General features: G+C 47.1%; 1 protein-coding gene and 1 pseudogene across 1 annotated transcript; one reads left to right on the top strand and one right to left on the bottom strand.

Annotated features, from left to right (window-relative positions):
• Window positions 1-254: 254 nt before the first annotated feature.
• Window positions 255-5,099, bottom strand: LOC147268785 (axonemal dynein light intermediate polypeptide 1 pseudogene; annotated as a pseudogene).
• A 9,482-nt stretch (window positions 5,100-14,581) lies between these two features.
• Window positions 14,582-21,361, top strand: LOC147268784 (uncharacterized). The gene is made up of 9 exons (XM_086192958.1): window positions 14,582-14,665; window positions 17,524-17,648; window positions 19,025-19,113; window positions 19,368-19,470; window positions 19,631-19,763; window positions 19,856-20,007; window positions 20,093-20,295; window positions 20,477-20,623; window positions 20,799-21,361. Exons 1-9 carry the CDS (start codon window positions 14,650-14,652, stop codon window positions 21,133-21,135), a joined length of 1,305 nt encoding a protein of 434 aa, XP_086049084.1. The 5' UTR covers window positions 14,582-14,649; the 3' UTR covers window positions 21,136-21,361.
• The last annotated feature ends 1,641 nt before the right edge of the window (window positions 21,362-23,002 follow it).

Below are 23,002 nucleotides of genomic sequence, written 5' to 3'. Positions count from 1 at the left end.
TGCCTCCAGTGGTAGAAACTGGATTTAATGACAGAAGCGATCTGGCTGCCAAGTTGAGGTCAGGGTCCATCTTTACCCCCAGGTTTGTGATGGACGCTTTCATGTCCTGGTGTTTCTGATGTGAGTGAATGGACATTTGCCCTGAAAGCCTGAGCTGAGTCCTTTAACTGGACACTCCAATGGATTCTAGACATCATTTACATGTGAATGGTGCCACATACATGAGATTATTAAACTGGGACTGACATACATGGGTGGATATTGTGGATACACACACACACACACACACACATCTATACACACTAAGGTACTCATAAAATGAGCCTATTTTTTGCAGGCAGTCTTGGCAAAGGCAGCACGTCTGCAGCGAGGGGTCAGGATCTCACACTTGGTTTGCTCCTTCTTCTTCTTTCCAAGAAGACGTATTGGTTTGTAGCCAACAGCATGGAGTTTCTGGAGCTGCAATGACACAGTTTTGTATAGTCAGTTGAAAAGAAATGTACTAATGACAACAAAACGAACTAAACACTGATTGTTGGCAAAAATGTGACATTCCTGTGGACAGCATCCATGCTAGCAGCCTGTAGGAGGATGGAACTTCATGGTGAGTTTCCCTTTTGTAGAAAAATGAACGGATGTGCAAACAGGAACAGTTGATGAAGAGGAAGCAGAGAAGAAAACCTTCAGGCAAACAGCAACAGTCAGGCTACAACATGAATCCCATTTGTGACGCTGGTTTTTCTTTTAGAGAAGCAAAAACTGGAGCGTCAACAATGACGATTTCTAAATGATCAAAACAGAGAGAAACCTTTGTGATTCAGTGACTGCATGGGTGAATGCTGCCACCGCATTGATGCTTGGCAGTGAATACGTTTTCAGCTCTGCAGTGTGAATGCAGTCCATTTGTTCTCTGAACTCTCCACTGCTGTGTTAGGCTGGTATTTTGTTCTGAACACAGAAACACTTGAGGCTCACAGGATTTTCCATGTGGACCACAGAACTGATGTCCAACATTATCTGAGCAGTTTAATGTCATTTTAAACCACCACCCATGAGGGTGGCTTCATCCTTGATGGATGCCACGTTGTGGTTCTTCTTGCAGCCAAAGGTTTAAAACCTCAATGCAACTCCATGAACCAGGATCTCCTCATCTTCTGAACGACTACAAAGGTCCCGTTTTTTTCTCCATCAGTACAGGAGGTTCCAGGGTGCCTGGTGAGACGTTCTGCCTCATCTTCTTGCACATCGCTGCGCTCGGCGGGAATCACTATTAGCTTACAGAGTTGACTTGAACTACCTGGACAAAGGTGAGAAGCTATTTTTCCCTCTCAAGTTAGAAGATCGGCTGCACGGTGGTGCAGTGGTCAGCACTGTGGCCTCACAGCAAGAAGGCTCTGAGTTTGAGTCCCGGATTGGGCACAGGATCTTTCTGTGTGAGTCTCCATGTTCTCCCTGTTTCTGTGTGGGTTCTCTCTGGTACTCCAGCTTCCTCCCACAGTCCAAAGACATCAAAAGGGGACGAGGCTGATTGATTCTCTAAATTAACCGTAGGTGTGAATGGTTGTCTGTCTCTATGTGTTGGCCCTGCCATGGACTGGTGACCTGTCCAGGGTGAACCCTCCCTCTCACCCGTTGCCGCTGGGATAGGCTCCACCCCCCGCGACCCTTAACAAGAATGAGCGGAAGACAATGGATGGAAGTGAGAAGGTTGTTTTTGTAGCCGTGCGTTTAATAATGAAACCGTTGTTAATCATTGCTTTAAGGTGTAAACCATGTGAATTATGTCAAGGTGAGGCATCAGATCACCAAACACCCAGCAGAAACACATCTTAGCTGGAGAGGAGTTAGCGCCTAAGAGACGAATCTGCTTCTGACAGCAGGAGAAACACTTTCAAAATAAGAGAAGAAGAAAGAAACCGTACGAACGGCATTGGCAAATAACGTAGTGGTGCCTCCCTTCAAAAACAAACACCAGAAAAAGATGGTGTTAACCTTGCTGTATCTAGGAAAAAGAAATGAGGACATTCTTGCTATATAGTACAGAGAAAAAGCAGGAAGCAGATATTAAAAACAAGCATTTAAAGAGTTTTCTAATCACAAAATGCCTGAATCCTGTGGCAAAAAGAATAAAAGCATTCAATGGTGAATGTGGGACGACGTGATGCAGCATAGAGTCAGGATTCTTCAACGTACAGGCACCAGAGCCCTTGGCAGGGAAGAGTCAAGGTTGCAGGTGTCAGAGCAATCCAGGTAAACAACAAAAGACATTTCAGTGATTGGCAGACGGTCTTTTAATTGGATTGAAACAAACATGAAAAATCTACCCCTCCTTAGTGCAGAATTATTTATTGATTTATTTATTTTTTTAAACCTGTCCTGTTCAGCAGCTGGGGCAAGCAGCATCAATGTTCCTGGTGCCTTGTTGTACTGAAGCAGTTTTATCCTGCATAGGAGGAATCTGATAAACTCCTCCTATTGCCATTTGTGTTTAACTTTATTAGGAATGGTACTGGTTCATTGATGAAGCGACCGGACTGAGGCTCAGGAGTGGATAGGAAGAGAGAACAAGGACAGGATAGGGAAGACAAGGGGGAGGGGGGAGACAAAGCAGCATGCTCACAGCATGAGCAGAGCCCAGGGGCACAGGGCCCCTCTGGCCCGAGATCCGACCAGAGCCCCCCAAGAGGTCCGCCAGCGGCAAGGCTGACACCCACCCACACCCCACACCCAGGCGGGGCAGCCACAGCCCACCACAACGACCCGGCCCACCGCCCCCGAACAGAGCTACCCCCCCCCCCCAACCCACGATCCCCATCCCCTCTACTCATCCCCTGCTCTCCCCCTCCCCCCAGAGCAGGCGGGCTTCAGGCTATAGGGCACCACCAGCCACCCAGCCGGGACCCTCCACTCCCCCGAGAGGCCCAGCCCACCCGCCGGGGTGAGTCGAAGGGACGCACGCCCAGGACCGCCACCCCCGGACAAAACAATCATACTCTCATCTTCCTCCATACAGGGGGTGAGTAGTCCATAGATGCTGATACGGTCCAGGGCACCTCAGACTTAGTGAAACTGCCAGCGAGCGATCCACTGCACAACAGCAGGGCCCGTGACCAACCCCAGCCCAACCACCACGCCGGGAAGAGGACCAACACCCCCCCCCCCCCAAAAGAGCCCCGGCCTGGCCCCCAGGCCTGCAATGGTGCAGTTAGCAAAGGAGGCAGCACTGGACCCACTCCCTGTCCCAGCTGCCCCCCCCCCCCCATCCCAACATGTGTGCAGGGTGCGTGTCGTGCATGGGAATGTAGATGTGATGATGTGGATGACTAGAATGTAGTTAAAATTGGCGGAGGCACCCAGGGCATGGGAGCCCCGCCGGTTGCAGACAGCAGTCTCCCAGTACATCCTCATGCACTCCCCCAAAGCCTAAATGTCTACGATGTGATTAAAATGAGGGGGTCCAGCCCCTCAAGGCCTAGTGACACATAAGATGTGATGTGATGGGACAGAGAGGCAATGAGAGGGGCTGAGGAATGGGCCAGACATGCAGGGGGCCAACTTCCAGACTGGCCCCGCTGACCACCCCGTCACCATTGCAACCAGCCGACAGGGAGTCTAGCCTCTCTGATCCAGGTGTCAGATTGGAGCACCAAGGGGCACTGTCTGGAGATCCGGGCAGAGGGCCCACCACCGTGCTGTGCGAGGGCAGGGAGGGCTCAGGCCCCCAGTGCACAGCGGAACCCCCAGCCAGCAGCCCGTGGTCAGGGCCCCAGTTCGATCAGTATCAAGGAGGTCAGCCCCCATCCCTCAGACGTCCCCCAGCATCCTCCCTTTGTCCGGAGTGGCGACAGTCCAGGACACTGTGCCAGGGCCCAGCCCGCCCGAGGATGGGCCGAGGTTAGCAAACCCCACCCATATGTGGGTGCGACCCCCTGGGGGAGCAGCAGGGCCCCAGGAACATACTTAAAGGAACACACCGACTTCTTGGGAAATCCCCTTGTTGTGTATCAGGTTGACAGCTGGACCAGCAGGTAGAGACCCTCACCAGGTGTCTGATTCTGACGTTACAGCGTCTCCAGCGCCTCCTTATTTCATGTGAATTTCAACATCAAATATGGAGCACAGCTCTGGTTCTTGGGAGCTCTTTGACGCTCTGTGACATCATCGATTTGTCAGAGTGACTTCTTTGGAAGAATGATCTTGAACAGTTGGGCCTTGATCTGCTCATTGGACTCCTTCAGGAGCTGAATCTCCTTTGCACGCCTCTCTGCTTCTCCCAGACGTCTTTCATTTTCCCTCTTCTCATTTTCAGAGGACTGAGCTCTGAGTGTCTTTAGTTGCTCTGTCAGGTCCTGTTTCTCCTTCCGGAGCTCAGAGATTCTTTTCTCCAGGTCAGTGTTTTCTTGGTGAGCCTGCAGTTGTCTCCTGACTCCAAAGCTCACCAAGCTCTTGTGCAGCTTCTGGTAGGAGTCCACGGTTTTCTTGTTCTCCTCTCTGACCCGTGCCAGCAAGAGACCCCTCTCAACACAGCTGATGGTCACCTGCCTGATCAGCTCATCAAACAGCTGGCTGTACAGCTCCCTGCGGACAGGGCAGATGCCTGTTTGAGAGGCCTCCCCTTCCTTCAGCTTCCTGTCCAGTCGTTCCTGGAGGTTCACCACCTCTGCCTCCGTGCTGGGGTCAGCGGACACTTGCTGCACCAGCAGCTGCCCTCCGTCCATCCATTCCTTGGGAGGAAAGATGAAGTTGAGGTTCTCTTCGGTCGAGTCCACAGACACCTGGGAAGATCTGCTTCCTGATTTCCTATCAATCTTAAATTTACGATCATATTTCAGGAGAGAATCGGAAGGTGAAGCCATTGTCCTCTGCAGAGTAAACACGGTGGGAGATGGGTGGAGTCTAAAGAGGACCTGAAGTCTTTTACATGCTGAGTGTTCACTGATGTCAGTGACACAGAACACTGTCATTGATCTCAGCGGGTCCCCTCAGACCCTGGACCGGGCGTGTCCCCTCAGACCATGGACCAGGTGGTGCCACCTCACCTCAGCTCTGTGGCCATGGAGGGTCTGAAGCTGAAGGTCAGACATCAGACGACTCCCAGCTGGGCTTTGTCAGTGCAGCAGTGATCAGCAGCAGCCAGTGAGATGCTCTCTGCATGTCTGCTGTCATTTGTCAGCTGTCTCACCAAAGCTTTAATCAGGGGTTCACTTCTGCTCAGTGGAGTTTGATGAGGGAGTCAAATGTTCCTCCTCAACAAAACCTCAGTTCTTTCTCTCCTTCAGCATCGTTTCAAAAAGGCTCTTGTTCTTCCTAAAACTGTGCTGGGCTCTGAGTGGTCCTACATTTGCTCTCTCAGGCACCTCTGAGTTCTGAGGGTTCTACTGTTCCCATCATAGTGGATGATGTCATGGTTTCAGAGCATCTCCTTCATGCTGGCTTGGAGCTGGACAGACAGGAGAAAAAATACATTCGTCCATGTTCAGTTCTTTCTTCTCCTGATCGACTTGTTTTGGGTTTTTTTTGCTCATTTTGAGAGTGACATGACTCCAGTGTCACCTGGCTGCTGACATTGTCATGTGATCACAAAAGCACAGGAACAGCTGAAGCCACCAAGTGACACCATGAGCACGCCACGACCATCTGTTGTGTCTATATCACTGGTGCGCGCGCACACACACACACACACACACACACACACACACACACACACACACACACACACACACACAATGACCCTTGTATCTTTATGAGGACCTGCATTGATGTGCCTCCCCTCGTCTCTCACTCTCACCACCACGACTGCTTACCTGACCCCGACCACAACTGAATTCTAACTCTGACCCAAAACCAAGTTTTCAAACTGCCTTCTTAAGGTGGAGGACCACCCTCACACTGTTGCTTCAATTCAACATCCACCCTGTCCACTAGGACATCAGCTGGTGAGTTGACTCACTTCAGCAGTTCCAGATTAACCCTTTCACGCATGAATGACCACAAACTCAATCAGGATGTGTTTTTCTGTTGTTTTTGTGACAAGAAACAAGTTTCAAACTTCTTTTAAACACTGATTGTTCACTTGTTCACTCCTTCATACATACAGATCAGCCACTCAGGTACACTTTGCAAGTATTGTGTCGCCGTGCCGCCCTCGATTAAAATTCTAATTAAAAAAAAAAGATAAATCATTGGTGCACAGCTGATGTAGTTAAAACCACAGCAGCGTCATCAACAGCCGAGCCAATCAAATTGATTGATGGCGACCCATCCAGGGTGAACCCCGCCTCTTGCTGAGGGTAGCGGGGATAGACTCCAGCTCCCCCTCCACCTCGTTGTGGTGCCTGGCTTGGACCTGGGAACAACAAGAACACTGTTAGAAAACTGTCACTGGAACTGAGCCACAATTGGAGAACTGGGCTTAAGATCTCTGTCTCTAAAAGCAAGGGATTTCTTCATGGGTTTTCTCAAAGGTCTCAACCATTCATGCCATCTGTGTCAAACTTGCCGTTTGCCAATCATCGCACAACCCATGGCCACACCCCCTCCACACGTGGTGATGGAAGCAGTCAGAGACTAAAGTCAGAAGCTAGAGCTCAAAGTCAGAACCCCCAAATTAGCACTGGGTATGAGACAGAGATTCAAATCAGATAAGAGAAGCCCAAGTGAGAACTCTGAGGTCCAGCCAGAGAGGCGGTGGGCCGAGGGCAGGTTTTGTGTATTTAGACGATCCCCACCGAGGGAGAAGCTCATTTTTGTGGACAACGTCTTCATTTTTCAACAAATGAAGCAAAAAATTGTTGGCACTCTTACCTCTTGCACATTTTATGTTTATCAGTAACTTTGTCTGAGTTGCTGGGCCTGGCAAACCGAGCGGGCAGCTCTACTCGGGGTCCTACATGGATAACGTCATTGTAGTTACTGTCCAATGACAAGCCTCGAAATTTGCCAGCTTTTTTTCCTGTCTTAGCCCAGCCACTGCAGCCAGCGATACAGGAGTACAGCATCAAACAGAGACATTCATGTGTTCATGTCTCTGTAGGATGAAGTCAAATGAATCAAAGGGTCTACAAACTTGGTCATGAAGCTGGAGGGAAGGAGGGAAATGTAGCATGTAGATGGAGTCTTGTCATCCCTTCTTTGGAAACCTCAGTCTTCTGGAACATCAACGCTGTCCTCAATGTCATTGGGAATTTTCCACTCAATAAATATCCCTGATTTCCAACATTTGAGGTCTGGTGAGTTTTTCTTTCACCTGTCAATCATGACAAAAATGAGCATGACCTCGCAAAAAATGAGCACATCCATGGCCCCTGTGTGGTTGGAAGTGTTTGCTAGCAGATCCACAACAGTGGAGTGCTGGAAGCAGATTTTAGAAAGCCATGGTCCTGAACCCCGTTTACATCCACAGGATGGAGGGATTGATTTCTGCTGTTTTTTGGTGGAAAGACCTTGGGACTAGAGAGGCTGTTGAGGCAGAAGAGGCAGTGCAGAGATTGAAGCTAACAACCAGGGTTTGTTGTCCCACTATATAACCAATGGATGATGTGGATGACTTGAACTTGCCAAGAGACTGAAAATGGAAATTAGCTTTGACTAAATGTGTTCATTGGTTGTCTTTTGAAGTCACTGACTGTCATCACTGTGAACCTCCCAGTTCAGGAAGCTGCTGTGATTCCAGCAAACAGTGGCTGTCACAGAGACGCTACAGCCACTTTCCAAATGGAACAGACAGAAAAGGAGGCCAGAAAAGACGTGGAAAGGAGCCTTTATTTCAGAAAGAGGCTGAACAAGAGGAGAAGAAAGAGGGAAGAAAAGAAGCTCACGTCAATGTAGATCTTCAACTTCAGCTGTTAATCTGAGAGGGAGGAGAACAGAAATCAGCATCAAAACACAGTAACATCATGCATATTACATTTGTGTGTGTGTGTGGGGGCGGGGGGGCGTCATAGCAACTGTCTTGCTGGATGTTTCCCCTTCAGCCCCCTGCAGCAAACAGATTTCCCACATCAGATCATTTATTCTATTGAAAATCTGTCATTTTGTCTTCTTTTCCAGTTGCTTCCCACTGTTCAATCACCACTCACTGGCCACCCCATCAGGTCCACCTGGACCATCTAACCTGATCCCTTTAGCGCTGCCATCAATTCTGCCTTTGTCAAGACGATAAAGTTGATGTTTGATTGACACTGTCACAAGTAGTGATTTAATCATGTTCATTGTTGGGAGTGTACGAAGTTTGCAGTGGTGTTGAACCAGACTGCATTGTTTTGAGAGGTGTTTGTGATTTCCATCCAAGATGGGGCCAGAATGCAACTGAGCTGCCACTGAATCTGTTACCAATGGAAGCCAAGCCTAAGTGTGTTGTCTGCTTCTTGTTTTTTAGTGCCGGGGGTAGAAACAGAGGCTGGTGAGGAAACTGCAGCAAAGACTGGGCTCTAAGATCCCACACCTCTGACCTCCGCACATCCAAGCGGCACCACACCTTCTGCCAGTACAATGCTTCATCTACAGAGTGAGAAATACAAACATGAATCATACACCTGCAAAAGGATTGAAGAAAAACAGAGTCATGGTGAAACACTCACAGCTGGGAAGTTGCTTCTTGCAGCCGAAGGAAGAAAAGAGGAGAGTCTGCTTCTGCACATTGGGGACAGGGACTTGGTGGCCAGTGAAGCAAGATGTCACTGCACCTGCTTCTGAAACTCTACTCAGTAGCTTTCTAAAAAGATGAAGGACACCACAGAGTGACACCTGTATGAAAATGGGTCCAAGTGTTTCTGTGAGACTGGGATTGAGGAGAGGCTTTTGAGAAGAGCACAGGTGCTACAACTTCATAGGCTGAATCTGCTTTTTAAAGAGGCTGGAAGACAAAGGGAGGGACTCCCCACATCAACCTACAAGACACATCGTCTGAAGACCAGACTTCAGAAGACGCATCCTTTCTTGAGATCTAAGACGCTTCAACAACACACCGTACTTTGTATCTGTTCACTCAACAAAGAACTTGTTCTCAGAATGAATAAACTTCTGGAAATGATTTCCAGCTCAATAAAATGATCTCATTTCACAAGAAACAACTCTGTGGAGTGACCTGAATGTAAATCTGTTGAATTAACATGATGAATGAGTGTCGCTGCTCCTCAGTTACCAGGATGACGTCCAGCTCCATTTTGAAGGCTCCATGTAGCATATTAGCAGAATGTCCTTCCAACTTGGGACAAACATGTTGGATCAACACCCTGTATTTGTGTTCCTGTTCCACCGTTTCTAGGATCAAGTCCAGATGGAACTTTCTTACAACTTTGGACTCCCAACTGAAAACACTGGAAATGTTTGTCTTGTTCATCAACACCACCTGCATGAGTTGGGTTCAGAACAACTTTGATTTCTCCCCAAAACATGAAACATACAGAACAGAACTGTCATGGAGGGACAGCCTTTGTTTACTTCAACAACTTTCTACTCAACCCTTCTTCACTGAGGTCTTAATATGACAGAACTTCTTTACATTTCCAGCTTCAGTGCATTTAGAATTCTTGAGATGTTTTCAAACCACTTTTCCTGCTCAGTCCGATCCACACAACTACTAACAAAACCATCAGAACAATGAGTGCATGGTTAAACACATCTCGGAGGAAAACAATGAAATGTCTACTTAAAGTTCAGTCACACATCAATTCACTAAAAGGAGCACATGTCTCCTATGTAATTATGGTATCGGATACGTACATTGGCACCGGTACCTGCACAGTTTAGAGGAAGCAACTGCTGCCTTACAGCACTCAACAATTTTCTCAGCTCAACTGTCAAGAGTGGCAGTTTTAAGTCCAACGTCTGGATTCAATAAAGTTCCAATTTCTTTGAATGCTGCATTCGCCTCGTCCAGCTGAGGCTGACAATCACATGGGAATCAGGGAACAAGAAAAACAACAGGCCATCCAGAAGACCTTGAAGGGCTGGACCCCCGCGGAGATGAAAAAACAGTGGTGGGACCTGAGATTGGCTGAAGTTCCCTTCATCACCAGTTTTGTTGATCATCATGTTCATACATCTGGACCTCTTCTAGTGAGGGGAAGAACGAGTCCCCATGGACTGGGGGTTCCATGGAGTAAAAATATGAACAAGATCATTAACCTGGAAATGTATTTAAGACAATAAAAACCAAAGTCATTCAGATAATTCCTCTAGAAATGTAAATAAAACACAATCAAGACCCAAATCACTTCTGATACAGAACCATGAAACAGGACTGGAGGCCATCATTTTACAGGATCCATTTTTAATGATCAAAAATAAATATAAACAAAATGTAAAATACAAAAATAGACAGAGACAAAGACAGAGGTCATTGCTTGATGAACTCTTTGATACCGTACCAGGCGATCATGAACCGTGTCATGATACCAAACTGCCAACTTACAATGTGAATGAAGATTATTTTACTCTGTCTCCTTGTCCAGGTTCCAGTAGGCAGGTCTCCCACAGTGCAGGTTAACATCAACATCTCTGAAGATGTACTTGCGGATAAATCTGGGCTGCCGGTGTTCCTCAACAGGTCTGGGTGGTTCCCTAGACCCAGATGATGAGAGGGACATCTGGCTCTCATGACCTGTCTCTGGTGAGGCGTCTGCTGTCCTCCTTTCTGTACTCTGTCTTTGGTTATCAGGGTCTGGACAGTCGTTTCACTCGACTGGGACCTCTGGATATTCGGTTGAATCCTGAAGCACAAGACAAAAGTATAAAAGGTTCATCAGAGCTCAGAAATGTCTGAGTTCTATTCAGCTTTCTTCAATGTTCCAAGCTTCACGTGTCAAAATGCGTGTATTTAAAAATACAGAGATTTGTAAAAACACTCAGCATGATTCAACGTTCAAGCTTTAGAAAATAAAAATGCACGTCTCTAAAAAAATGCACGTGTTCCAATGATTTGAATCACTTACTGATTTGCCAGAGTTCCCGGAGTCCCTCCAGGCTCAGGCCCCAACAAGAGGGTCCTCGCCCCGGAGTACCTCCAGGCTCAGGCCCCAATAATAGGGTCTTCACCCCGGAGTACCTCCAGGCTCAGGCCCCAATAATAGGGTCTTCGCCCCAGAGTACCTCCAGGCTCAGGCCCCAATAAGAGGGTCTTCGCCCCAGAGTACCTCCAGGCTCAGGCCCCAATAATAGGGTCTTCGCCCCAGAGTACCTCCAGGCTCAGGCCCCAATAAGAGGGTCTTCGCCCCAGAGTACCTCCAGGCTCAGGCCCCAATAATAGGGTCTTCGCCCCAGAGTACCTCCAGGCTCAGGCCCCAATAATAGGGTCTTCACCCCAGAGTACCTCCAGGCTCAGGCCCGAGTAAAAAAAAAAAAAAGCAAAAACAGTTTGTCACTTTTCCCCTTGTTGATCGAAGCGAAGTAAAATCTGGTCAACTGGACGTAAGTTTATCTTGAAGACGTTTCACCTCTCATCCGAGAGGCTTCTTCAGTTCTAGTGAAGAGTGTGGAAGCTCCAGCTTATAAACCTATGTGGGAGTGGTCAGTGCTATTGTGGTGGAAACGACCCTCCCGAGACTCACCTGGCCTCCCCAAACGACAGTCGTTGTGCGGTGTCAGGGAGTTTCAGGGGTGGTCGTTAGGGAGTTTCACCGACCACTCAGATGCTAATGGGCTGTGCTGGCATCAGCCGTTCCACATGGGTCTTTCAGCTGAACTCTTTGGGGAAGCTTTGAAAGGACTTGGTTGTAAATAGGTGAAAGGAAATGTCGCAGTCCACCTCCTCTGTTCAAAGATGGTTTCTCTATCCTGACGTGGATGGCTTCTTTAACTCCTCTTTCAAACCATCTGTCCTCTCTGTCGAGGATTTGGACACGGTCGTCCTGGAAAGAGTGGCTTTCTTCCTTGAGGTGGAGGAAAACCGCTGAGTCCTGTCCTCCAGAGTTGGCTCTTCTATGTTGGGCCATGCGCTTGTTGAGGGGCTGTTTGGTTTCCCCTATGTAGAGATCCGTGCAGGCCTCACTGCATCTGACAGCGTGTACCAGATTGCTTTTCTGGCTGTGAGGGGTGGGATCTTTGGGGTGAACCAGTCTTTGTCTCAGAGTGTTGTCTGGTTTAAAAGACACAGGGATGCGGTGCTTATTATAGATTCTCCTTAATTTCTCAGAAACCCCTGCCACATAGGGGATCACTATGTTTTTTCTCCTGCCTTCTTCATCTTCCCTCCTCCTGGAGCTCTCCTCCTTTCTGGACCTGGAAGAGGATTTTACAAAGGTCCAGTCAGGGAAGCCACAAGTTTTAAGTGCTCTTTTCAGATGCTGCTGTTCTTTTTTTTCCGGCCTTGGACGCTGGTGGGGATGGTCTCCGCTCGGTGTTGCAGCGTCCTGATGACACCTAACTTGTGCTCCAGAGGATGGTGAGAGTCAAAAAGCAAGTATTGGTCAGTGTGGGTGGGTTTCCTGTACACATCCACCCTCAGGCTCCTGTCCTCTTGAATGTAGACGTCGCAGTCCAAAAAGGGCAGATGGTTGTCTTTCACATCCTCTCTGGTGAACTTGATGTTGATGTCTACCGAGTTGATGTGTGCTGTAAACGGTTGTACCTCCTGAACCTTAATCTTCACCCAGGTGTCATCAACGTATCGGAACCAGTGGGTGGGGGAGGGTCCACTGAAGGAAGTCAGGGCCCTCTGTTCCACCTCTTCCATGTATAGGTTGGCCACGATAGGAGATACGGGAGAACCCATGGCACAGCCGTGTTTTTGCCTGAAAAACTTCCCTCTGTACTGGAAGTAAGTTGTGTTCAGGCAAAGGTCCAGAAGTTGGCAGATTTGGTCCGGATTGAGGTTGGTCCTGTTGCTGAGGGTGTTGTCCAGCTGTAGGCGTTTCTTCACTGTTTCCACAGCCTCCACGGTAGGGACGCAGGTGAACAAGGAGGTCACATCGTAGGACACCACGGTCTCATCTGGGTCCAGCTTGAGTTCTCTAATCTTGTTCACGAAGTCCATGGAATTCTGGACGTGGTGGGGGGTTTTCCCTACCAAAGGGGCTAAGATGGTGGCGACGTGTTTGGCGATGTTGTACGTCACGGAGTTTATGCTGCTGACAATGGGTTGGAGCGGGTCACCTTCCTTGTGGATTTTGGGGAGGCCGTTCCTTCAGTGGACCCTCCCCCACCCACTGGTTCCGATACGTTGATGACACCTGGGTGAAGATCAAGGTTCAGGAGGTACAACCGTTTACAGCACACATCAACTCGGTAGACGTCAACATCAAGTTCACCAGAGAGGATGTGAAAGACAACCATCTGCCCTTTTTGGACTGCGACGTCTACATTCAAGAGGACAGGAGCCTGAGGGTGGATGTGTACAGGAAACCCACCCACACTGACCAATACTTGCTTTTTGACTCTCACCATCCTCTGGAGCACAAGTTAGGTGTCATCAGGACGCTGCAACACCGAGCGGAGACCATCCCCACCAGCGTCCAAGGCCGGAAAAAAGAACAGCAGCATCTGAAAAGAGCACTTAAAACTTGTGGCTTCCCAGACTGGACCTTTGTAAAATCCTCTTCCAGGTCCAGAAAGGAGGAGAGCTCCAGGAGGAGGGAAGATGAAGAAGGCAGGAGAAAAAACATAGCGATCCCCTATGTGGCAGGGGTTTCTGAGAAATTAAGGAGAATCTATAATAAGCACCACATCCCTGTGTCTTTTAAACCAGACAACACTCTGAGACAAAGACTGGTTCACCCCAAAGATCCCACCCCTCACAGCCAGAAAAGCAATCTGGTATACGCTGTCAGATGCAGTGAGGCCTGCACGGATCTCTACATAGGGGAAACCAAACAGCCCCTCAACAAGCGCATGGCCCAACATAGAAGAGCCAACTCTGGAGGACAGGACTCAGCGGTTTTCCTCCACCTCAAGGAGGAAAGCCACTCCTTCCAGGACGACCATGTCCAAATACTCGACAGAGAGGACAGATGGTTTGAAAGAGGAGTTAAAGAAGCCATCCACGTCAGGATAGAGAAACCATCTTTGAACAGAGGAGGTGGACTGCGACATTTCCTTTCACCTATTTACAACCAAGTCCTTTCAAAACTTCCCCAAAGAGCTCAGCTGAAAGACCCATGTGGAACGGCTGATGCCAGCACAGCCCATTAGCATCTGAGTGGTCGGTGAAATTCCCTACCGACCACCCCTGAAACTCCCTGACACCTCACAACGACTGTCATTTGGGGAGGCCAGGTGAGTCTCGGGAGGGTCGTTTCCACCACAATAGCACTGACCACTCCCACATAGGTTTATAAGCTGGAGTTTCCACACTCTTCACTAGAACTGAAGAAGCCTCTCGGATGAGAGGTGAAACGTCTTCAAGATAAACTTACGTCCAGTTGACCAGATTTTACTTCGCTTCGATCTAATGAGACTTTTCAAAGTAAACAGACTCAGAAATAAAGCTTTCCATCTACAATCTACAAACACTGGTCTGCCCAACAAATGTTTCCCATTGTTGTCCCAAATAGGATTTTCTATGTCACACAGCAAAGGTTTTTCAGGTTTGAGCAGATTTTCTGAGTTGAGTGGGGAACCCACGTGAAACGCCACAGATACCTGAGGAGCGCATGCGCACACGTGTCTGAACAGGTCCCGGAGCCGAGCGAAGTCTGCTGCTGGATAATCAGGATGACGGCGCCCTCAGGTACAGTTAAGCTAATTAACTTGAATGTGTGGTCGGGGTCTGGCGCTCTTTTGATATGTTTGAATATCATCCTTGTGTAGAGACATGATGTTGACTCATGGAAGCTAACGCTACGAGGGCTTCCATGGGCGTTGACTTTTGAAGTAGAATCGCGGACATAAGCGCCAATTAGCTTGCATGTTGTTTTATCCGGTGCTGCAGTTCTGTTTCGTCCCTGCTGACCGCCAGAGGGCGGTGCTTAAAGCACTGCATGTTCCCTTCACGCACGCGCAATCCGAGCACTAACACCAACAACGTCACCTGTGACACCCGGATGACCCGGAAGAGGCAACAATATCTTCCGGTGTCATCAGAGTTTTTTTTTTTCCTTTATTGAAATATACAAACAAACGAGGCACAAAGTGTCACTCAACGTCACATACATTTTGCCTGGGGTTGAGCATTTTCAATGTACATCTCAAACTTAAAATGATACTCATAAACAAAGACAACTAAAATAAAATCAATAAATCTCAGGGGCCATCTCATAATAACTGAAATGTTTCTATTAAGAAAATAATTTAAGGGCTCTCTTTTCTTTGAACTTCAAATTAACAGTATTTCTCTTCTTAATTCTTCTTGCTGAGATGGGGAAGGAAATGGTTAAATGGTAAATGGACTCAATTTTATATCACACTTTTCTACCTCAGCAGCACTCAAAGCACTTTACAGTGTCATCTCATTCACCCATTCACACACACACACTCACACACTGATGGTGGAGGCTGCCATGCAAGGCGCCAACCTACTCATCAGGAGCAATTATGGGTTCAGTATCTTGCTCAAGGACACTTCGACATGGTCACCGGGGTCGGGGATCGAACCAGCGACCCTTTGGTTCTGGACGGCCACGCTACCCCTGAACCATGCTGCCCATGCTGGAAAAAGCAGGGTAAATGAGACTGGACAGACGATCCATTCTGGATGATAAAACTCTCCCAAAAATTGAGACGTCTCTCTGCAGCCACCTGTTCAGAATTGCCTCACACTTGGCCACGTTGCTGCAAATATTCATATTTTCAGTTGTTGTTTTATCCTCAGAGACAGCGATCCCCAAATATTGACTCTCTTTTTTAATCTTTATGTTATACAGATCTGGCCGCCTCTAATTTGGCGCAATCTCGTGCTGGGGCCCTGACCGGTCCGTGACGGTCCCTGCTCGGCAGTAGGCAGGTCCGTGACTGTAATGAGATCCCCCGCGATGACGTCATTGGCGCGGGGCCGAGTCGTAACGCCCCTAAGTGCCGTTTGTGGAAATTACCTGCACTGCTTTATCAGTCCACCAGGAGGAGCAGTCATTATAAGTGGTTACCGTGTGTGAAGACAGCGGCTCTACTGTCATGCCTGCAGCATTTAATGTATACATTAACCTCTTCATGTATTTTCAAGTCCTATCAATAGTTTCTACTCAAACAAACTGAATTTGTGTTACTGAAACGTGTCTTTTCTTTACATTCATTATGAAGTCTGAGTAAAGTGTACTTTTTAATAGCCTATTTTATTGTACTCATGTGATTGAGCTCAGACAAGTCAGTATCCTCACATTTTGTTCAGATTCAACTGTCAGCCAGAGGCTTTTGAGAATTGATTGATGGACTGCAGTGCTGAGGGAAGTTGATCTTCATTTTGTAGAAACAAAGTTGTGTCATCTGCCAGTTGACTTGTTCCAGTTTGTCCGTCCATACCACTCAACCCTTCAGTGGGACTACTTTTGATGAGAAGAGAGAATATTTCAGCAACCATTATGAACAATCATGGGGAGCTGCCGCACCCCTGCCGGATGCCCCTCTTAATCTCAAATCTGGGACAAGTGCCATGACCTCAAGCTACAGAACTGTTGATTCCATGATGTAACATCCCAATCATATCTAGAAATCTTCTTCCAAAACCCAAATGAGATCATGCTTTTAAAATAAATGTGTGCTCAACAGAATCAAGCGCTTCATCAAAATCCTCAAATCAAATAAAGCCCCTGTCTTGAACCATGTGACTGTCATCAAGCAGCTCCAGTTCAAGTCTGATGTTCTTGTGAATGAAGCTGCCTTTCAGGAAGCTGGATTGGGTCTCACTCATTCTAGAAGAGATGCCTTCTTCCAGCCAGCAGCAGCAGCACCTTGAAGAATCTTATAGTCTGTATGAAGCAGAGGGATCGGTCGAAGATGATCTCATCTTGGTTTGTCTTTTCCAGGTTTAGGGGTCAAAGTGATGAACCCCTGTTTCATGGTTGACATGAAGTGTTTTTCTCTAAACATTCTTTTAAGGCTTCAAATAGTCGACATCTTACATCCCTCCAAAAGCATTGCTAACAGTTGGTTGTGAGCCCATCTGTCCCTGGGGTTTGTTGAAGGCCATTTTCCAAAGAACTGTGTCCAGCTCCTCCATTGTGAGGTCCAACTCACACAGATCTCTAAAGGAGTCGTCAACACAAGGGAGAAAGTTCTCCATCTTATCAAACAGGATATCAGCATCGACTGCAGAGGAACTAGAGAATACAGATGGCAAGAAAAGGAGAAGACCTCTTTTTCTGTACTCCTCAAATCTTGGTTTTCTGTCCCATTAATCATTAGACTTGGAAGAGAATTTCTCTGCTGTCTGCTTTGTTCCAGATGACAAAAACATGAGGAATTGTTTTCTCCTGCTTCAATGCACTTGGCTCTTGAGCTGATGAAGGCTCCCTGAGCTCTCAAGATAAAGATCGTCTCATTCAAGTTGGAATTCCATGAATTTATTCTTCTCTTGAGAGTGGAGCTCTGCTTTATTACAACATATATTTATTTCCCAAAGTAAATGACTTTCATATTCTCTTTTTTCTTGTTTAGTTCTTCCACCAGCTTTTAGCTGGGTTACATTGAAGCCAAAAACCCCCACTGAGCCCCAGGGGGTCCCTCTCACCCATCCCAAACCAGTGCCAAATCTCATCCCACTGCGGCAAAATCCCAGACCAGTAAGACCCATTTATTGCCTTTGAATATTTCCGTCCAATTAGATGTGTACATGTACTTCTCTCTCATTGCTCAGCCAACACGTACATGCCATGACCACATGCTAGATTCTGAAAGGTGAAGCACAGTTATCAGTGTCATTCTCCAGCTGTCCAGTCAGCAGCCACAGCTGTGCAGGGAGGAAACCCAGCACTCATGTGTTCACCTCCTATTGAGGGCTCAGGATTTCACCATTTCATGAATGGCTGAAAGTGTCCTTTCTCCTCGCTCACCATTGTGTGGGTTGTTTAGGAATTCTACGTTTTTACAGTGTGTTGCTTTTCATGGGTAAAAATGCCAGTCATACGGTAAAAGAGCCTGCATGAGACTGTATATTAGTAGACGCTGTATTTGATACACCATTCAAAAGATTTGGGTTTCCTAGATACTAAAAAGCCAGAACAATGTTTCAAACGAGCTTGAGATGCTACAGAAGATCAACAAGCACAACTGTCAAAAGAAGAAAGTACAACTCAGCTTATTATCATCCCCTTTTATTATCCCCTACAAAAATTATGATATCTGAAAGGCTTGAATGATTGTCAAGAGATCCTGTGAGACAGAAACATGGAGCTCAAGAGCTGAAATATGTACATACACGCACGTGTGCTTTGACATCAGAGTCACTGCGTCAATCACTGTGCTTTCACGCTCGCTCTTGATTCACAAATGACCAGATTCTGAACTGCGTCAGGGTCATTCATCCATCCATCCATCCATCTTCTTCCACTTATCCTGTTAAGGCTCACGGGGGAGGGGGCTGGAGCCTATCCCAGCAGCTTTCAGGGCTGAGGCGGGTTTACCCTGGACAGGTCAGATCAGAGTCATGCAATTGACAAATTGTGGTTGGAATGAGTTTGACCTCTTTGGTAATTTAGCATTTTCTGATGAAGACCTTATTAATATGTCAATATCAGTTGGGTTTTTAGTTCATTTTGGTTAAGTAGTTTATTTTGAAAATATTTGAAAACACCAAAATGAGAACATGTACATATATGAACAGGCAAAAAAAACTACATCCTTGCCAAAGCTCAAGCAAATCAAAAACCAGTAATTCTGAAAAAGTGAAAAATGGATTTAATGTTCAAAGAGATGAAGGAAGAAGTAAAAAAAAAAAGAAAATTGTAGTCTGACAGGTAAAGGTGACAGGTTGAGCCTCAAGCAACCATATTGGCATTGGTTATATTTCTACCTGTGGGCCTGCAGGTCCACTGGTTGCTGGGTTTGTATTGTGCAGGGCTTGGACTCTCCTCATACCTGCTCCCACTACGTAATTTCTTTCCTCAGTATGATAACTGTTCCCATGCATCAGTTAACCAAAAAGGTCTGATTCCTTTAGAGAGGCAGCAACACCTTAAAGACCACCAAAGCAGACACCCTGAGAAAAGAGGTGATCGAGAACCGTCAGGCAGAAGAGGAATTCCAGAGGTATGGCATGTAGTTTACCTTCAACCTGTTTGAGGAGGCTCCTCAATATGATCAGAGTTCTCTACAGGACACTGCTGGACTGAGCTGAAGCCTGTGATTTGTCTGAGGGAATTCTACATGCTGGCTGGTCCAATAATACCAGTAATGGATGGGATGGCCAGTGTGGATGCTGCTATGTGGAACTGAATTGTCTGGTTTTGAGATTTCTGTAAACCACTCTGTGTTAAGAGTAATTTCTCTGTGTGTTGACCCAGAATTCAGTGCCTGTTGGAGGGGGCAGGTGATCATAATCGAGGGCACATCACCACCAAGGAGCCATTTAGGGACCAGAAGGCTCCTCAACTCCAGGAAAAAGAGGTGGGTAAAGACCAGTAGACAGTTGGTGAAAATGAAGGTTACACAACACAAATACAAGGAGGATTAGCCAGAACATTTCTGCTCTCTGAACACCTTTTTAAAACAAGGGATTTTCATGTAAAAATGTGCTCCTTGTGTTTGTCTCTTTTTGGCTGCTCAGTTGATGCAGAAATACACAAAGAAATGGCTGCAGGAGGAAAGAGGAAGGAGAGACTTGGTGCGACAGGTGGCAGAGCGCCAAAAGAACTACAGAGTGGCAGAGGAGAAGTTGACAAAATCAAAGCAAAGTATTGGTAAGCTGCTAGACTTCACGTAGTATGAACAAGTATGATCATTTGTTGAAGAGATCCTTTTCATTCAAAGAATTTCTATGCAAATACCACAGTGAAAGAAGTCACTAAGAAAAATCAAGAGCTACTTCGTCAAGCACTGGAGGAGGCACAAGCAGAGCTCATCCTGAAATTTAGAGTAATTGGTGAAATCCTCACTATTAGTTCACTTCCCCAGAAGAGACTGAAGGCTCTTGATGGCACTGAGGTAAGTGAAAGAAAGGATTGGTGTCTTCTCACAGTTCACACACTTCCTTCCATGTGTCATGGTTTTCCCTTGTGTCCCATGCCAGCCTGCAGGCCAGGATCTCATGGAAGAGATGTCCCTGTCCGAGCTGCGGAAGCGGCTGTTCCACCTGAAGGAACAACAGAAAAAAGATGAGATAGAGAAAAACGAGCGTCTCAGGCAGAAGCTGAAGAAAGAAAAGCAGCAGGAGCAGGAGAGGTTGAAGAATATGACGCGCAAGAGAGAAGTGGCAAAGGCTGCTCCAGCCAGGTCAGGATAATAACATGGAACATGAATATTGCCATTCCTAGGGTCAGAGCCCATGTGGGCTGGGAGGGACCCATATGAGGAAGAGCTGTTCTGATTGCAATGTGTCAGATGCTTTCATTTGAGGAGGGTGAGCTCTGAGAGATCCAGCACCACAAAGTCATGGTTGTTTCGCATGTTCCAGGAAAGTGGAGGAGAAAGCCAGAGAGGAAGCGATGAAGCAGAAGCTGCAGAAAGAGAAGCAGCAGCAGCAGCAGCAGCAGCAGAAGAGCATCAAAAAGAGGGCCCTCGATGCCTGCAAGAGAGAAGAGGCAAAGGCTGCTGCAATCAGGTCAGGATGATACAGTCAAATATGAATGTACCCATGGCCAGAGGCCGAGTGGCCTGGGAGTGACCCATGTGAGGCCGAGTTGTTCCTGTTGCATTCAGACAGATATTTTGATTGGGAAAGGTTAAGCTCTGAGAGACCCAGCACCACAAAGTCATGGTAGTTTTGCATGTTGCAGGCAAGTGAAGGAGAAAGCCAGAGAGGAAAAAATGAAGCAGGATCAGAAGAAGAAATGTGTGGAGAAATTGCTGGTGAGTCAAAGGAAAAGGGAAATGGGTAGAGACAAAATCAAGCCAGCCCCCAGGCAGCATCAACAGTCTGATTCTAGAAAACAGCGCCAAGGGGCCAACGTTGCTGCCGACTCATTCCAACTGACACCGTGGGAAAATGGTGACCGTCTGTCACCAGGATTACAGTTCAGAATCTCCATCACCGACTCAAACCCAGGACCCATATTCTCCAGAAGACATTCATTTGATGGACTCGTGCTTTTACCCGGACGTGTTCCTCCTTGATACGGCTGCTTGTGATTGCCCTCCCTCTGCTGTGAGCAGATAAACACTGTGGGCTCCAGGTTGGAGGCCCTGGGTGTAAATGCCTGTGGCCTCCTTATTACTGGCTGCTACCATAGAATGGTTATCAATGGCCATCTGTGCACACAGAATTGCTGTTCCTATATGTTCCCGCTCAGAGACAGAGACGCTATTGCGCATGCGCGACTCTCGGCAGAGATTATAATCAAGTGAGATACCGTACTCTGTTGGAAAAACGCGTCTGGCGACAATAGTCGACGATGAATTCCATTGTCGACTATTTTGATTATTGATTTTTGTCGACAACGTCGACTAATCGTTGCAGTCCTATTCTGCAGTGGACCACAGGCCAAGGTCACATCCCACTCCTTCCATCAGAGAAGAAGGATTTTGCTGGAACAGTCAAGTTTCACCATGTCTGCAATGCAGGCTTTGGGCATCACAAAGTCTGTTCCCCTGTTGTGTCAGCATGTACCAAGACTGTTGTGCGACCTGTGAGGCATTTGAGGTCCGAGGACCAATTCAAAGAGCTTCTGAAGGAAGCTTTTCATCTCGGCCATGAATTCAACAATTTTAAATTCCATGAACTGCCTCTGTTTTCAGGGTTGAAGTTCAACTTAGAAGTTTAGCTCCAACTGCTACTGTGACTCCCTTCTCTTTTTAAAAACTACTACTGCCTCTTAGTAGTACTGCATGTGCATTCTAAGAGCTTGTCATAACTGTACTCCTGAACATACAAGACAAAAATTCAGGTTTGGAAGTAATTGGCCTCAACAAATAAACATTTAAAACCCATTTGTCAAATTTGTTGGTGTTCAACCGGTTAAACCCACAACGTTAGCATGTAGGATGGATGATTTAGTCTATAGGTCGACGCAGTAAAATAAATGTCTCGTCCGTGATGGTTTTGTAACATCAACAGCGGCCCTAAGGCCTGCCGTATCCTGCTCACTGAGGGCCCAATGAACAAGTGGAAGAATCCCTCCAGAACTGGTGGTGTCTGGCTCACTGGAAGTGTTGAAATCCAGATCCTCCACTTCCTACGTTAAAAAAAAGCAGATTTAAAAATCGGTTATAAAATCGGAGGACATGAAGTCAAACTACTAAGGCCAGCAGCTTCTGAGCTTCCTCCATGTGAACAGAGCTGATGCTATGCTGATGCATGAAGTATCGGCTCTTCTGTTTTCCCCCAACGTGGCCAAAGAGATGCAAGCCAAAACTTTTCAACTCTCTATCAAATATATTATGTAGAAGTCACCATGTTCAAAGTGCTGGTAGTTATATGCTGTGAATATATTGCATTTTAGTCATTTGAAGCATCACCTACCTAATTAAAAAAAAACTGTAATTAGCACCTCTGCCAGGTCTGGAGCATCAACAGCATTGTGGAGGAGTCCCATTGTCCACCGTTGTTGTGGGGACATATTTTGCTCTGTTCTGAGAGGGTGATGATCCCAACCCCCCTGAAGACATGGAGATCTCTCTGCAGACGTGGAAGACATACATGCTGGGCACAGAACAGGTGGATGCTGTCAGAAGGATCTAGTAGACCTTCATCCCCAAGGCTATGAAGAACCTGGTGGTACAGGTTTGAAACTGCCATCCCAACGTCTCTATTCTGTTAAAAACCCATCAAAATCCCCTCAAGTTTGTCCAGTATATTTGGACCTTGTGACTCTGTGGAAGGAACATCTGACATGATTAATTCTATTGAATGTTATTTTAAAAATGTATCCCTGTGATTCTGCACACTCTTTCCTGACAGGAAACTTCCCCGTCCACAGCCTCTTCTAGTAAACCTGCATCGCACTCTTCCCTCATTTTCCACTCCTTGGTCACCTCTCACTCT

This window comes from Aulostomus chinensis, chromosome 2, assembly GCF_037954235.1.
Source record: "Aulostomus chinensis isolate RoL2024-O1b breed Wild chromosome 2, RoL_Achi_v1.0, whole genome shotgun sequence".
Lineage (NCBI taxonomy): Eukaryota > Metazoa > Chordata > Actinopteri > Syngnathiformes > Aulostomidae > Aulostomus > Aulostomus chinensis.
Note: the sequence above shows the minus strand (reverse complement) of the source record. Positions and strands in the feature narration are given on the sequence as shown.